The sequence below is a fragment of the Engystomops pustulosus genome, chromosome 3, assembly GCF_040894005.1.
Source record: "Engystomops pustulosus chromosome 3, aEngPut4.maternal, whole genome shotgun sequence".
Lineage (NCBI taxonomy): Eukaryota > Metazoa > Chordata > Amphibia > Anura > Leptodactylidae > Engystomops > Engystomops pustulosus.
The window spans coordinates 158,166,873-158,182,516 of NC_092413.1; the positions used below are offsets into that span (position 1 = coordinate 158,166,873).

Here is a 15,644-nt window from a genome sequence, read left to right on the forward strand (position 1 = left end):
AGATAAATAAACTCATTTTTTAGAACTTCTCTGCCTGTCTGGGATTATTTTGCCGTGAAGAGTCACTATATTAATACACATGATGTAATAATATCCTTACATCCAGATTGTGTGTCATTACGTCAGCGCCTCCTCTTCGACTTTCTGCCGCGGAGCATTGTGGGGCTCAGTGCCGGACAAGATGGCGGCGTCCGCTGTCAGGGGGCTGCTGACAGGTTGCAGGAGCGTGTGCCAGGCGTCCATGCTCGTCTCTGTTAGGACTGTGGGGCGGTGTTGTAGGTATGTGCATTCATTCTGTCCTGTGCTTGAGCTCTATACCCCCAGCTCATCTTCCTTTACCCCAGTTCACACACTGCGTTACCGTCCCGCGCAGTAATGTATGCTGTAATCTCAGTACATGTATCACTGTGTATTCCAGCATCTTCCATGGATCGGCTACCAGAGCTGCTGACAGCCCTTCATGGCTGGGCTCTATGTCCTTCCACTCATCGGCCGCTCGCAGAGGACTGGAGGAATTCTTTGATAACCCAAAAAACTGGGGAGAAAATACTGTGAAATCTGGTCAGTTTTTATAAAGGGCAAAGGGATAAGTGTGTTGTTTCTTGTAAAATGGAATAATTTATGCTATTTTCACAATGTAGAAGTCATAGGACTCTGTTCACACAATGTATTCAAATGTTGTAAGACATTTCCACAGCAGAAATCTTAATATTATTAATAATCTTTATTTATATAGCGCCAAGAAATTCCGTAGCGCATTACAAATCTTCTCTTTCAGTTTCTACCCTGTAGTTGCCGTGTGGATGATGTGCATGAGGATGGAAGGGGTGTATAAGCAGTTTTGGGGGTGTATAACTGCTCTAGAGCGTGTTAGCTATAGACCTGCCCGTGAGATCAGTGGATAAGATTTAAGTGACAGCTCCATTATGAAAACTGCGTTTATATTCCAGGATTGTAACTAGACTTGGAGCACAGCCCTTAATGCTCCAGTAAATGAGCATATATTCATCTACAGATCTATATATATATATATAGAGATCACATGGCTGAAAACCACAGCACTGTGTATGAGGCCTTAAAGGGTTTTCCGGTGAAGGAAAGTTCTCAAATAAAGATTTTTAACTCTTTATTTAGGAGCTAAACCCGCAATAATACTATCACTCAATGATGGTTAGTGTAAAATTCCAGGTGGTGAGTGGGGACTCTCTAAGACTCTTCATGATCATTCTGTGTAACAAGATACTGTGTGCTGACAATGTGCTTAGATTATGAGGGTCCAGGGTTTATCTACACATTTATTTGGCTTCTGAACATTCACTAGTATCTGACACATGTAAAAAGAGGAGACCGATCAAAGATGAGAAGATGATGAGATGCATGATAATGACACTCTCAGATGTGCTTGCATCTGAGTTATAACAATCACAGTCGGCTCTGCTTTAACTCCTCCCCCTGATATAAAGATCTTATCTGTGGCTTGTAGACTGCTGGCACGAAGTGTCTGTGTGTGAGCTTGTCATGGAATGTAAGGGGGGGGGGGGGTCCGATGCAGTTAGCAGACAGGAGAAGATATTTATGAGAAGAATCTGCCATGGCTGACCCCCAAGCCTGAAAATTTACAGCCTGGTCCAGGGGCAACTAAAATTGTGTACACCAGGTTAGAATTAAATCTGTGAAATGCTGTATATTTGTTAATAATACTGAATTGGAGAACGTGTTATTTTGTTATCCTGAGTACATTTAAGAATCTTGTCTCCGTGGGAATACCACTTTAGACAACAATTATGATTTTGTGCAGGAAAAAAAAACTTTATTAATGTGTTTTTTTTAAATCTTTTGCCAGGTGATTCATGGTCTGTAGACCAATTGAGGTGCAAAAGTAGTGAAGATTTACACAAACTCTGGTTAGTGCTGTTACAGTCTGCTACAGTCTTGTAGAGAAAACGCTTTCCATAAATAATTTTATTTGTGTAAAGAAAAGTTATACAAATTTTCAGTGTACTTCCTGTATCAATTTTTCATGATTTTCTAGATCTCTGCTGGCTGCCGTTAACCCCTTCAAGACACAGCCAGTTTGTTCGGCCTCTATTTTTGTATTCTGACATGTGTCGCTTTATATGGTTATAACTTTAATTTACCAAAATAATGAGATTTTTTTTTTTTGTACTTCATATCGATATGTTTTAGGTTTTATTTATGAAAACAACTAAAATTGCTACATTTTTTTTTTTTCTGAGAAATTTTACATTTTCAGAATTTGAAATGATCTGGTTTTGAGACGGATCGTTTTATCACCCAAATTAGTTACTAACTAACATTTCCCATATATCTTCTTTTATGACGTTAGGCAGCTAACAAATAGAACAGAATTTCATTTTTTTCCAAAATTTCTACATTTAAATTTTTGGGATCATTTTTGTTACCGGCTTTTAGAAAGATTTTTAACCCTTTGTGTTCTGCTTAGTAATTGAAACAAAACAGAGATGAAATTTAGAATGGTCAAATTTTTGTCACTAATTCATATAGCCCTAAAATTGACACTTTTCCAAAAGATAAAAAGAGAAAACCCATCTTAAAATTTGTTATCAATGTAGAGTGCAGAGACTCCTCAAATGTGGACATTTCTTGTTGCAGGGGCGCACAGCGAGGAGCAGTAGGGAGGGAGCACCCTGCAGCTTCCAGTTTTGTCCTATAGAACTTAGTGGATTTTAGTTTCCACATTGCCGCCCTTCTGTAGGCAATTACATTTTAGTTTTTCTGTTAATGGGGACGTGTGGGCAATATTTTTTTGCAGGATGAGATGTGATTTCCAGTGATACAATTTTGGGGTTGGTATGCCCTATTGAAAACATATTAACTCTTTACTTTATTTTTTCGGTGTTATCTTATTTTTATTCTATGGGTCAGTACGATAAGGTGAATATCACAATAAAACCTAAAATGGGGGGAAAACAATCTTTTTTTGCTTGCTGTCTTCTAAGTGGCATAACACTATTTTTTTTTTTTTTTTTTTTTGTAGAGCTGGTTGATGGCTTGGTGTTTTTTTTGTTTTGCGGGACATTTTGCACCAGTATCATTATGGAGCATGTGTTTTTTTTTTTTTTTTTGTTTTTTTTTTAATCACTTTTTATTGCATTTTTTGTGTGAGATGAAATAGGTATAAATAATATTTGTGTGTTACCGGTTTTTTGGTTTTTACACCGTTCATCTTGCAGGTTCAATAATGATTTATTTTTATTCAACAGATTGTTACGGGCACGGTGATACTATATGTGTGTTATGATTTTGACATTTTTCACATTATATGTCATTTTATGTGTTGATGGGGATTCTGGGCATATTTATTAATTTTTTTCATTGAATTACATTTTTTTTATTACTTTTTTATTATGGGACATGAACAAGAAATCATCTGATTTCTTGTTTATGATAATACCCTTCAATACTTGCATACTGTGCCTTTAAGATCTGGCACAGATGGATCATAGCAGGTTAAACGGGAAGCTTAATTATTTATTTACTTTATTAAAAACTTATTTACTTCCTGTGGATTAAAACTGCCCGATAGTCATGTGATGTCACACAGGTGCATGGACATCACATGACATGAACAGATTTCTATCTACAGAAAACTTCTGCTGAATGACAGCAAGCAGAGATATAGAGAACAGTGAGAAATTGATACAGCAAGGATAGTGGAAAATTGTATAACTTTCCATTATGCAAACAATGTTGATTTTCTGAAAGCTGACAACCACATTAACTTTTAATGTGTATTGAAAATGGCTCTTACTCTTCTCCAAACACCACAATGTGGAGAAAATAGCAGTGGTATTGCAGAGGAAGAAGTGGGTCCTTCTGCCTTATGCTGGTGGCTGTAATAGATATTTTACATCCTATTTATCATGTGTTTAGCCTCTTCCCTGTCCAAGGATATTACCATATTTATTCGGAGAGCCATCTGGGATAATTTACACTGAAATATCCACAGTGCAGATAAAACTGTTGTCACCTTTGACCAAAGAGGCCTGACGTCCGAGACCTTCAAAATGGGCTCAACATTTAACTGTATAAGGGGCAGATGACAATCTCACAAAATATGTTTTCTATAGTATAACTGTCTGTATGGTAAATGCATCGGTTTATGTCTTTACTTCTAGGTATGTCTTGTTAAAGGAAAAGAATATGCTGATGACTTTAGAGCAGGAGTCCAAGCGCCAAAGAGTAGCCATGCCTAGTCCTGAACGGCTCTTCAAGGTATGATCAAGGATATGTCTAAGGCCGACTAAACACTGTGCAGGGCCTGGGCTCTCAATATCCTAGTGCTGTGAGCCACTGCCTCCCTGGGGGGTCACAGTCCTATATTGACAGTGTAATGACAGGATAGCAGTCTTATAGTGAGGTAGTGACTTGTAGCATTATAAATGGCTAATACTTTGAGCCTGTGAGCAGTGTTTAGTCTATATCATAGATTCAATACATCTAACACAGCATTATTCCTCAGCCATATGTGAGAAGGGTGAGGCTATATCTTTCTTTTTTTGTTATTTATACAAAGTGATTTATACATAGTTTGATAATTCTAGTTTGCTTGTTTAAAAGTTAGGATTTTATTGTCCAATTTATTGCAGGTTGATAAGTCTATGGAAAATCTTCACATTGTGGTTAGAGAAAGAGAAGATGCTCTGCGGCTTTTACAGACTGGTCAGGAAAAGGCCAGACCAGGAGAATGGAGAAAGGACTGCTTTGGGGAAACAACCTGGTAATATATTTATTGAATATTACTTGTAGAAGTAAACAGAAGGGTTCAACATGAAAGCAGAGTCATTTATTCTGAACCTTTTATGAAGTATCATTAAGCTCCCCCCCCCCCCCCCGATCCCAAACCCCCCCCCCCCCCCCCCCCCCAGGAACATTGATTTCCGTAACGTCCCCCATGACGGCCCACTTGGAGGATGACCCTTGACCTCTGTAGGGACAGGAAGCAGAGAGGTTAAAAGCCTCCCCCCCCCTCATCCTCCCGCCAGTGTCTTCCTGTCCCTACAGGGGTCAGGTCAAGAGAGGGTCTCTCTTCTCCTAGTGGGGGGGGGACGTTATCCAAAAAGTTCCCCTCCGGACGGTCCTCAGTTGGCTCGGCGGTGCGGGCCTTCCCTGGATTCAGCGTTGGTCCGGTCTTCGTCCTCTCCGGCGGCCTGGCAGGTCGGGGCCCTCGCGCGGACGCGAGGAACTACATTTCCCATAATCCCTCGTGGCCGATGACGACTTCCGGTCGCGACCGGAAGTTACAGCGCGGAGCTCCGGATACACTCGGACAGCGCGAATCAGGAAGCTGGCCACCTGCAAGGGGGATGGGCTCCCCATAAAGGTATTTAAATCCTCTAAAGCGGGTAGTCAGTTGATCTGAGGTCTATGACATCGATTCGAGGTGTTAGCCGTCCCAGACATATAATGGCTGATGAGGCAGACTTGGGCCTACTCCACCCCCTGGTTCACATGAGTGGTGCTGTACGGCAAATTATATAGCTTTTTACGTTTGATAAAATACACCAAGTCATTTTGTCTTTGCCTTCCTCCCCTAGGAGCAAGGGTCTAAGGGGAAAGGTAAAGAAGACAAATCGGTCAAATCTGAGAGACCTGGTAGAGAAAAACCTGAGAAAAGCAAAATCTCTGTTAAAAAATGTAATATGTGCCTCCACACTCTATCTGAGGGATATAAAAAGCCTATTTGCAGAACCTGCATCGAGGACTTCATGTGGGAAGAAAAAACGTGCTTTATGGATGAATTAAAAACCTTTATAGAGGAGAAAGTGGGTTCCTCGGTTGCGGCAGCCACTCAGGGAGGCCCCCCGCAAAAAAGGGCAAGACCCGTATCAGTCTCCTCATCCGAGGAAGAAGAGGGTTGTATCTCAGATTCTCCATCCTGCTCTAGGGTTGAAGATTAGGAACACCAGGATCACGAACAGGCATCAGGTTCCCGTTACTTATTTCAGAACAAGGATCTGGACGATCTCTTAAAAGCCATGCGTGATACACCGAATCTTGAAGATGAAGTACCTCCCTTATCCCGTGAGGATGAACTATTTGGTGGGCTTAAGGCTAAGAAACACCGTGTCTTCCCACTTAACGACACACTGAGAGGATTAATCAGTGAAGAATGGAAGGATCCTGAGAGAAAGATCGCAGTTTTCAAGAACTTTAGAAAACGTTTAGTCTTTGATCAAGAAGAGTCAAAAGATTGGGACTCATTTCCTAAAGTGGACGTGCAAGTATCCAAGGTCTCAAAGAAAATGGATCTTCCTTTCGAAGATTCGGCACAACTCAGGGACCCTATGGATAGAAAATCAGAGGCCCTACTGAAGAAGGCTTGGGAAACCTCTATGTTAAGTCTCAAGTCGAAATTAGCAGCCACCTCAGTGGCGAGAACACTCTCTTTTTTTTTTGGCTGGGAAAGTTGGAATCCCATATCCAAGAGGGCACTCCTAGAGAAGCCTTACTAGAAAGTTTTCCATTATTGAGATCCGCTACAGCCTTTCTGGCAGATGCATCAGCAGAAGGGATACGCTTCGCTGCTAAAGAGGGAGCCCTGACCAATGCCACTAGAAGGGCCCTGTGGCTAAAGCAATGGAGCGGAGACATACGTTCAAAATCTAAGTTGTGCAATATTCCCTTTTCAGGCGCCTTTGTCTTTGGGCCTGAACTGGACACCATATTAGAGAAAGCGTCGGACAGAAAAAGGGGTTTTCCGGAAAGTAAAACCATCCCCAGAAAGACTTCTTTTCGTCCTTTTAGAGACACCAGAGAGGCTTACCGTGGAATGGAGCTACCCTAAAGGAGGAAGGGGAAGGGGTTTCCTGTTCTCCAACCCCCCAGATGGCTCAGGAAACAAGAAGCAATGACGCCAGGGTGGGGGCGTCTTCTGGGGTTCCTATCCCAATGGAAGAAGATCACCACGAATCCTTGGGTGCTGACCATTATGGAATCTGGTTACAGGATAGAGTTTGTTACCCCCCCCCCCCCCCCCATCCTCAAAATTTATCCCTCCTTTACCCTCTGTCTCTCTCTCTACACATTCCATCATCTGGCAGGAAGTATCTCACCTCATCCACACTGGAGTTGTGGTACCAGTTCCTCGGGAGCAAGAAAGACGAGGTTTCTACTCCCCGTTGTTCCTAGTAAAAAAGCCGAACCGCCTGATCATCAATCTAAAGGATTTAAACCGCTTCATTGTTTACAGAAGATTTCGCATGGAGTCGGTAAGAACTGCTACCCAGCTTATTCACGTAGACTCCCACATGTGCACATTAGACCTACAAGATGCATACTACCATGTACCTATTCACCCTGCATCTCAAAAATTTCTCAGGTTCTCGGTCCTATCTCCCGAGGGTTCTGTCTTACATTTTCAATTCTGTGCACTTCCATTCGGTATCTCATCTGCCCCGAGGGTTTTCACCAAGATTATGGTGGAGGTGGTAGCCTTCTTAAGGCTACAAAACATATCTATCATACCCTACCTAGACGACTTTTTAATAATAGGGAAAGACAGACAAAGCCTGTTAACAGCAAGAGAGTCTTCCCTAAAGATTTTATCAGAGTTGGGATGGTTAATCAATCTGAAAAAATCAAGTTTAACACCTTCCACTCAAAAGACCTTTTTGGGGGTCATATTAAATTCAACTCACCAGATGTCTTTTCTTCCCCAGGAAAAGATGATCAACATAAAAGACCAAATTCACTCTCTCAGAAGGAGGGACTCTATATCGGTCAGACAGGCGATGAAGACCCTGGGGCTCCTTACAGCATGTCTACCTGCAGTCGCATGGAGTCAGAGTCATACTCGGATCCTTCAGAACTGGATCTTAAGCAGCTGGAACAAGAAATCCTCGGGACTGGACAAAAAGATCCGGATCCCATCTTTTGTAAAGAGGGACTTACTGTGGTGGATGGAATCGACAAACCTGGAAAAAGGGGTTCATTGGCACCACCTCCCAAACATTACTATTATAACAGATGCAAGCAGCTCGGGTTGGGGAGCAGTCTTCCCTTCCCACTTCGAGCAAGGGTCTTGGACTGCATCCCAGGCAAAAAAAAGCTCAAACTACAGGGAGCTAAGAGCAGTGTGGGAAGCTTTAAAGTCAAACAGCCTGCCTGAGAGATCATCACATACACATACTCTCGGACAACGTCACAATAGTATCCTACCTAAGGAGACAAGGGGGTACAAGATCCCCGGTACTATCAAGCCTGGCTCACACCATCTTCTTATGGGCGGAAGAAAACACCCTTTCCATCTTGGCCACTCATCTGAAAGGGACCCTAAACAGAGAGGCGGATTATCTCAGCAGGAAGGAAATCCGACCCAACGAATGGTGCCTCAACCAGGAAGTTTTTCAACATCTAACCACCATCTGGGGTATTCCCCAAATCGACTTGTTCGCCACAAGGGTCAATACAAAGTGCCAGAAATTCTATTCTCTGGAGGCCAGCGAGTCCAGGGATTACATGGATGCGTTCAGCCATCGCTGGAACGGAAGTCTAGTGTATGCCTTTCCCCCTATTCCCTTAGTCGCAAAGGTCCTGAGGAAGATCTTGCTCGACGGGGCGAGGGTGATCTTGATCTGCCCAAATTGGCCAAAAAGAAGCTGGTACCCGTTGCTGAGATCTCTATGCATTCAACAACCTCTAATCCTTCCGGTTCGGAAAGACCTCCTGAACCAAGGCCCGATACTTCATCCAGATCCGGGAAGTCTCCAACTGGCGGCTTGGATCCTGAGTCCGAGTTCTTAAGATCCCAAGGCCTCTCCCGAGCGGTGATGGCCACATTGAAGGCAAGTAGGAAGAAGGTTACCTTCACCATATACTATAAAATATGGAAAAAGTTTGTAACCTTTTGTGGGGCTAATCCCCCCGTTCAAACTAACCCAAATATTTTGCAGGTCCTAGACTTCCTACAAAGGGGCCTAGAGATTGGTCTTTCCTCAAGCACCTTGAAAGTCCAGATCTCAGCCCTTAGCGCATTCTTCGACCATCCTTTGGCAGATCACAGGTGGGTCAAAAGATTTATTACAGCCGCGAAAAGGATCAGGCCTCAGATTTTGAAGCTAGTTCCTTCATGGGATCTCTCCCTGGTTTTAGATGCTCTCTCCAGGCCTCCCTTTGAACCCTTGGAGAACTCTAATATAAAAGATTTAACTCTAAAAACCTCCCTCCTAATAGCCATAACTTCAGCTAGGAGGTTAGGTGAACTACAAGCCATTTCCATTAGAGAGCCTTATATGTACATTCTTCCCGACAGGATAGTTCTGACTCTAGACCCGAGTTTCGTCCCCAAGGTGGTGTCGGATTTTCACAGAAATCAGGAAATAATCCTTCCATCCTTTTGCGGGAATCCTTCCTCAAGCAAGGAAATGGCGTGGCACTCCTTAGATGTAAGACGCTCGGTTTTGGCTTACTTACAAGCCACAGAGTCCTGGCGCAAGGATCACAATCTTTGTTCAGTTTCAGGGGAAGAACAAAGGGGTAAAGGCATCTAAAACTACGATTGCCAGATGGATAAAAATGGCCATAGCCAAGTGTTATACTGAGCTAGGTAAAGAGGTTCCTCCTAACCTGAAAGCCCACTCTACCAGAGCCATGTCTGCCTCCTGGGCGGAAAGAAGGGGTGCCTCACTCGAGCAAATTTGCAAAGCTGCCACGTGGTCTTCTTCATCCACCTTCGTTAAACACTACCGGCTGGACTTGCCTAACTCACAGGATCTCGCCTTCGGGCGGAAGGTGCTCCAGGCAGTAGTCCCGCCCTGATTCTACTTATTTGGTACATCTCCAAGTGGGCCGTCATGGGGGACGTTATGGAAATGGTGAATTAGGACTCACCGGTAATTCGGTTTCCATCTAGTCCTCCATGACGGCCTATATATATTTCCCTCCAAAAAATTTTTTCTCTTTGTTGTTATTCTTTGTATGTGATTACAAAACATGCAGAATAAAATTTATGTTGTATCTTCCACCGGTGTAGTTATTTGGTAGACACTGGCGGGAGGATGAGGGGGGGAGGCTTTTAACCTCTCTGCTTCCTGTCCCTACAGAGGTCAAGGGTCATCCTCCAAGTGGGCCATCATGGAGGACTAGATGGAAACCGAATTACCGGTGAGTCCTAATTCACCATTTCTGATATGCGTTGGTCATTGTTTCCACAGCTAACACACATCCTCATGTCTGCTGTCTACAACCCTGTGTGTGAGCTGACTGTCTGAGCCAAAAATTCAGAGGGTCCTATTTTTGCCCGTATTTAAGGCTCGGCCAGTCTTTATCTACACACGAGCCGTAAACAGACCACACTTTTTTTTTCTGTCTAGGGTTAAAGTTACAATATTCTCAGTAGCACAGTTGGCTACAACAGAGTGAATGATGTGTGAACAGATCTCCCCAACACCCTACAGAGGTTTTTGGTGCAGTAGTTGAACTGCAGTCTACATGATTTCTCATATTTGGGGTCTTTACAATTGCCTTTAATTGAATTGAGAAATCACGTGGTGCAATGTTGAAAAATATTCACTGTACTGCCATGTGGTCTCTCCATGGGGGACAGCATCCACATTAACCCTCCTAAATCCTAGGCTCCACAAAGATTTTTGTTCATTTTTTTTTCCAAGTATGCACCAGTCATCATTCTGTATTTTGCCGTTTTACAAATACAGGATTAAAAGATGGTTAAAGGAGTTGTCCACTTTCAGCAAATTATTGATATGGTTTGTGTAGGGTTCCTACATAATCCCTCCCTTTTTTTTTTTTTAGTTCTTACTTCCAGTGCATATGAATCTATCCATGGTCATGTTATGGACACACGGGTGCACAGCTCATTATCAGACAGCTCTGATCACTCTCTGTGAAATAACGAGCTGTGCACCCGTGTGACATCACAACATATGCACTGGAAGTAAACATAGAATAATAATAAACATAGCTTTCAATTCAAGGCTCAGATAACATCTGTGTTGGGGGTTTCTCCATTTTAGTAGAATGTAACAGAAACTAAGAACAGAAGGCAAAGTCCTTTATTGACCTTCCGTTACATTTCCATTGAAACGGCAGAAAAAAAAAGTCGCTGGACTATTTTTTTTTTTTTTTCCCCCACTATTTGATACCGGAAAGTGGAATGGAACCGTCTGAAAGCAAGTGTGAACTTGGACTAAGAGGTTAAACATTTGAAATTGAAGCCCAGCTATTAGAGTGGAAGCTTGGCTGTCGTAGACCCTCTTAATTCAGCACACGACACTTACATACAAACACTTGTAGGTGGTCAACTAAAAGATGCTAAAAGAAAAACATATTGAAGGGGAGTCTTGGGAGGGCTTTAAAAAAATAAATAAAAATACTCACCTTGTGCGTCGCTCCCCATGTCCTGCACTTCTCCGTTAGCTCTGCTCCAACAACTTCCGGGTGGGCCTGTTGTCGGATCTGAGCTGTTGTGTGCCAGTAAACAAACGTGCATGGGACGTCGGGAGCGATGGAGGAGGTGAGTTAAGCTTTATTTTTTTTTAATAAAACCCTTCCCAGCCGTCTGCTACATTTTTCTAATCGTGGAACAACGCCCTTTCACTCCTCCCTGCTACGTTTCACTTTCAAAACGCAATTCAAATATCACATGTGAATGCAACTATTTTCGATTTTATGTGAAGTATCCAAATGTGAGCGTTCTGTGAAATTTTGTATAATTATATTTTTACATTTTTCTACAGGCATAGATTCCATGAATATGCTATTCCCTGGTACATGAACAAAAAGCATCGAGCAAAGAAGTTTTTCGCATTGCCATATGTTGATCATTATATTAGGTATGCGTCTGTAACTGTCCTATAAGATTTTAGAAGCATTTTTGTATAACAATTCTGCAGACATTTGTAGACTTATAATGCTCTTATGTTTATTACTCTGGGCTTCGTGCTTAAACTTCCACCTTTTATGACTTTTTAGGTTAAAGACAGAAAAGCAGCTGAGAGACGAGAGAAGACAGAGAAACGCTGCAAGGGACAGGCAAAAAAAACTAGAGAAAAAGTTTCCACACATAGCTAAGGAAGCTTAAGATAAATCACCTGTGAAATAAATAATCCTGTATTTCTACTTATGCAGAAAAGTGTTTTTTTTTTTTGTACTTAAATAAAATGAAGTAACGTACATATGTGCAAAATACTGAAACGATCTGCTTCTACAGGGTTGTAGGTACAGATAGATATTAAAAGCATCAGTCATGCAGTATACAGAATATTTACATTCTGACCTTGAAGACCCCATGCACATGACCATAGGGGGCCCGTGATATGGATACACAATTTGCGGCCATATCATGGCCCCCATAGTGCTATGTGGCACCTGATAACAGTGCAGAGGCACAATGGATACGTGAACTTCATAATGAATTGTGTATACGTATGTATGTGTATGACAGATCCAAGAAGCTGACCGTGTCAGTCAGGGTGCTGTCACAGCATTTTTATTCTGTTTAGAATTAGAATCAAAGTTCACAGAAACGCATGCAATTGGTAACCAACACCCAGTGTCTTGCATTTAAATAATACAAGACACTTCGTGCTGGTTCTGATTGCATGTGTTTCCATAGAAATGTATATGCAATGAGGCCGTGGCAAGTGTGACTGCACCCTCATGCAGGAGCGAGAGATGGGATGGTGTCTCTGATGTTTTAAGGGCCATAACTTTTTTTTTTTTTTTGCGTGCTATCTTAAACATTTTTGCTGTGCTTTTTTCGTGACACATACAGCTAGATAAAACATTTTTAGTTTTATTTGGGGTTAAAATTGGGGGGGTGCTTTTTTGTAATTTTAGTACATATTGCGGTCACGTAACCGCAAAGTCTATAGAGACAGTGGCAGCATCGGCTCTGCTCCTCTTATGCTTCTTTACCACGATATTGTTGGGAGCGGAGAAGGGAGAAATGGTAATAGACCGCATCTCCTAAGGGTTTCTGAGTTTTATACATCGCTGCAGACTCTGGACCTGTGCACGCCGATGTCAGCGGGTGGTCCGAGAGGAGTTGAAGGTGTTTTCCACGCCTAGATAACAGGCCTGGGGGGCAGTATAAAGACATTAAAAAAAAAAGTTATATTTGCCTTTCTTGTTGTTCCTGTTATCCTGCAGCCCATCAGTGCTGTGCCACTGTTTGTGAATCTAAAGCTGTACCAGGTGACCGGAATGATTCTGATCTGATTGTCTCTATAAACAAACAGTGACACGGGACAATGGAAGTGTTTGGAGGAGGTAAGTACCCCAGACCAGTTATCTAGATAATGCTAAGCCCAGACAACCTTTTTGAACATACTATTGGAACCAGTGATTAAGTTGAGATGGTGCGATTTGATGAAAGGTTGACTTTAACAACCTATAACAGAGTAGTACATTACAGTGCCGTTAATGATGTTTGTAGAGGGCTCAGGGATACTGGTCTGGTCTGTGGTCTTTCCATAGACCAAGCATGTTCACATGCGGTGGCCCAGCAGCCTACTTGATTTCTAACCAAGCTAAGGATTCTGGGAAATGCAAGTTCTAAGTACGGTTTCCCACATGTTGTTTTCATTGTGTTTTTAAACCTATCCAAAACGCAACTGGGTGGGGGTTGCTCAAGGTACCGATTGGGAGGTCAGGGCTGCTGTCTCAGGATCAGGATCAGACGGCCTATCAGCAGAGTATTATAAAATACTAGTCCCCAAAGCAATCCCACTACTCACTGAGCTATTCAACCTGACATATAGTGATAACATCATGGCAGACAGGTTCACAGAGGCCAGGACTATACTCCTATTGAAACCCAATAAAGACGGTTTCGATTAACGATCATGGTTAATAAAAGGAACACTCCACAGATATATTTAGAGGAACCAGACAGGGCTGCCCAATATCCCCTCTTCTTTTCAATATTTCTCTAGGCCCCTTGCTCTGCCACTTACACACCACCTCCAGTTTCCAGGGAATACAACTGGGAACCAGAGAGATCCCAGTCTCTGCCTTTGCAGATGATCTATTACTGGTAGTATCTAATCCTAAAACATGTTTACAACCATTACTGGAGGACATATTTAGGAGAGGCCCTGCTATTGAGTGACCCGGCTAGGACCCTTTGGACAAGGAACTTCCCCTTTAAGTGGCAAACCACTTCCCTCACGTACCTAGGCGTACAAATTACTAAGCAACCCACCAAGCTCTACAACACAAACATAGCCCCTTACATACAAAACCTGGAACACACAATTTCCAAATGGCAACATCACTCTCTCTCTTTCATAGGTAGAGCCAATCTACTTAAGATGGTGGAGCTGGCGCCGACCAAGGATAGCGTTTCACATCCTCCAACAACCCAAGCTTAATGGGGGCCTCAACTTCCCTAATATTAGGGCATATAATCTAGCGGCCACGATGAGAGTGATTCGGGACTGGATGCACAGCACCTCCATATACACAGACATCTTCATAGATCAATACTTTGCAGCAGGGGTGGGTCTGACCAACCTATTACACGCTACATACGACTGTCTGACCACACAGATGAGATCTAACCCCTTACTAATGTCCACCTGGCGCGCTTGGTCACGGGTGAGAAGACGTTTTAGTCTTGATCCTTTGTATTCCCCATATCTGTCCATCTGCAATCCCGACTTCCAACAGGGCAATCCACACCGCGATTTCTATACGTGGTTTAGGGCTGGAATTCACATGGTGGTGCAGTTGTTACATGATACCGATAAACATATTCTTCCAATTACAGAACTACAGGAGAAGTTTCCTTACTTGCAGATTGCCTTTTTCCCATACATGCAGGTGTCACACTACGCTACAAAGGTATTAGCAAGCTTAAAAGAAAATGATCGGAACCCCAGCTACAGAGCTTGGTTTAATAGGACCAATGGTCAATACAGGCAAATCTCCCTAAACTATGCCCTCCTTCACCCCTCGCTGGATTATGAGACCTCATCTGCTCCCTTGATTAAGTGGCAGTTGGATGACCCGTCTATTACCCCATCAGAGCTCCTGAATGCCATGGTTAATGCCTATAGATCTTTGCCTTCACCATGCTTCCAGGAGATGTACCTCCAGCTGTGGCATCGCTCCTACATCACTCCAACCACAGGGCTTCATGGGTATATATACGACACAACAGCAAGCTGGAGATGTCATGAGGAGGGAGCCAGCCTTTACCATTGTTTGTGGGCATGTTCAGTCATCCAGCCTTTCTGGCACACAATTATAGCCTTCACTACTAAATATCTCACAAATTATGTCCCTAGAGACCCTCTGTGGGGCGATCTTTGGGTACATAAATACAGAGAAACAACAATGTACCAGAGGGTGTCAGAGATTACTGGCAGCAGTAGTGGCAGCGGGTTGCAAAAGCATCCTCCAAACCTGGCTCAGCCCCACAGCGCCCCCTATCAGAATGTTTCTAGACAACCTCACGTATATTATGCGTATGGACTGGATAGAAGCCTCCCTGAGTAGGGAGAAATGAGTACAGTCTTTTTTTTCACCACTTGGGAAAGTTTTATCAGTGTGCTGTCACCAGAGATGAGGCGAGATATTAAAAATTGCTTTGTGAACACAGTGTGGTACCAAGAACGACAACTTGTGGGAGATGCCCC

At 42.9% G+C, this 15,644-nt stretch overlaps 2 protein-coding genes across 3 annotated transcripts; both read left to right on the forward strand.

The window, feature by feature from the left end:
• Positions 1-28: 28 nt before the first annotated feature.
• MRPL47 (mitochondrial ribosomal protein L47) lies at positions 29-12,133 on the forward strand. The gene is made up of 7 exons (XM_072142747.1): positions 29-279; positions 419-561; positions 1,844-1,904; positions 4,161-4,257; positions 4,632-4,762; positions 11,739-11,834; positions 11,974-12,133. Exons 1-7 carry the CDS (start codon positions 182-184, stop codon positions 12,080-12,082), a joined length of 735 nt encoding a protein of 244 aa, XP_071998848.1. The 5' UTR covers positions 29-181; the 3' UTR covers positions 12,083-12,133.
• On the forward strand, positions 5,012-11,729 carry LOC140122183 (uncharacterized). 2 transcript variants are annotated; one of them, XM_072142745.1, is made up of 2 exons: positions 5,012-9,046; positions 9,296-11,729. In XM_072142745.1, exons 1-2 carry the CDS (start codon positions 7,245-7,247, stop codon positions 9,531-9,533), a joined length of 2,040 nt encoding a protein of 679 aa, XP_071998846.1. In that variant the 5' UTR covers positions 5,012-7,244; the 3' UTR covers positions 9,534-11,729. The 2 variants fall into 2 exon arrangements, with proteins under 2 accessions (XP_071998846.1, XP_071998847.1); XM_072142746.1 differs by having other exon boundaries at positions 5,012-7,253; positions 7,704-11,729.
• Positions 12,134-15,644: the final 3,511 nt, after the last annotated feature.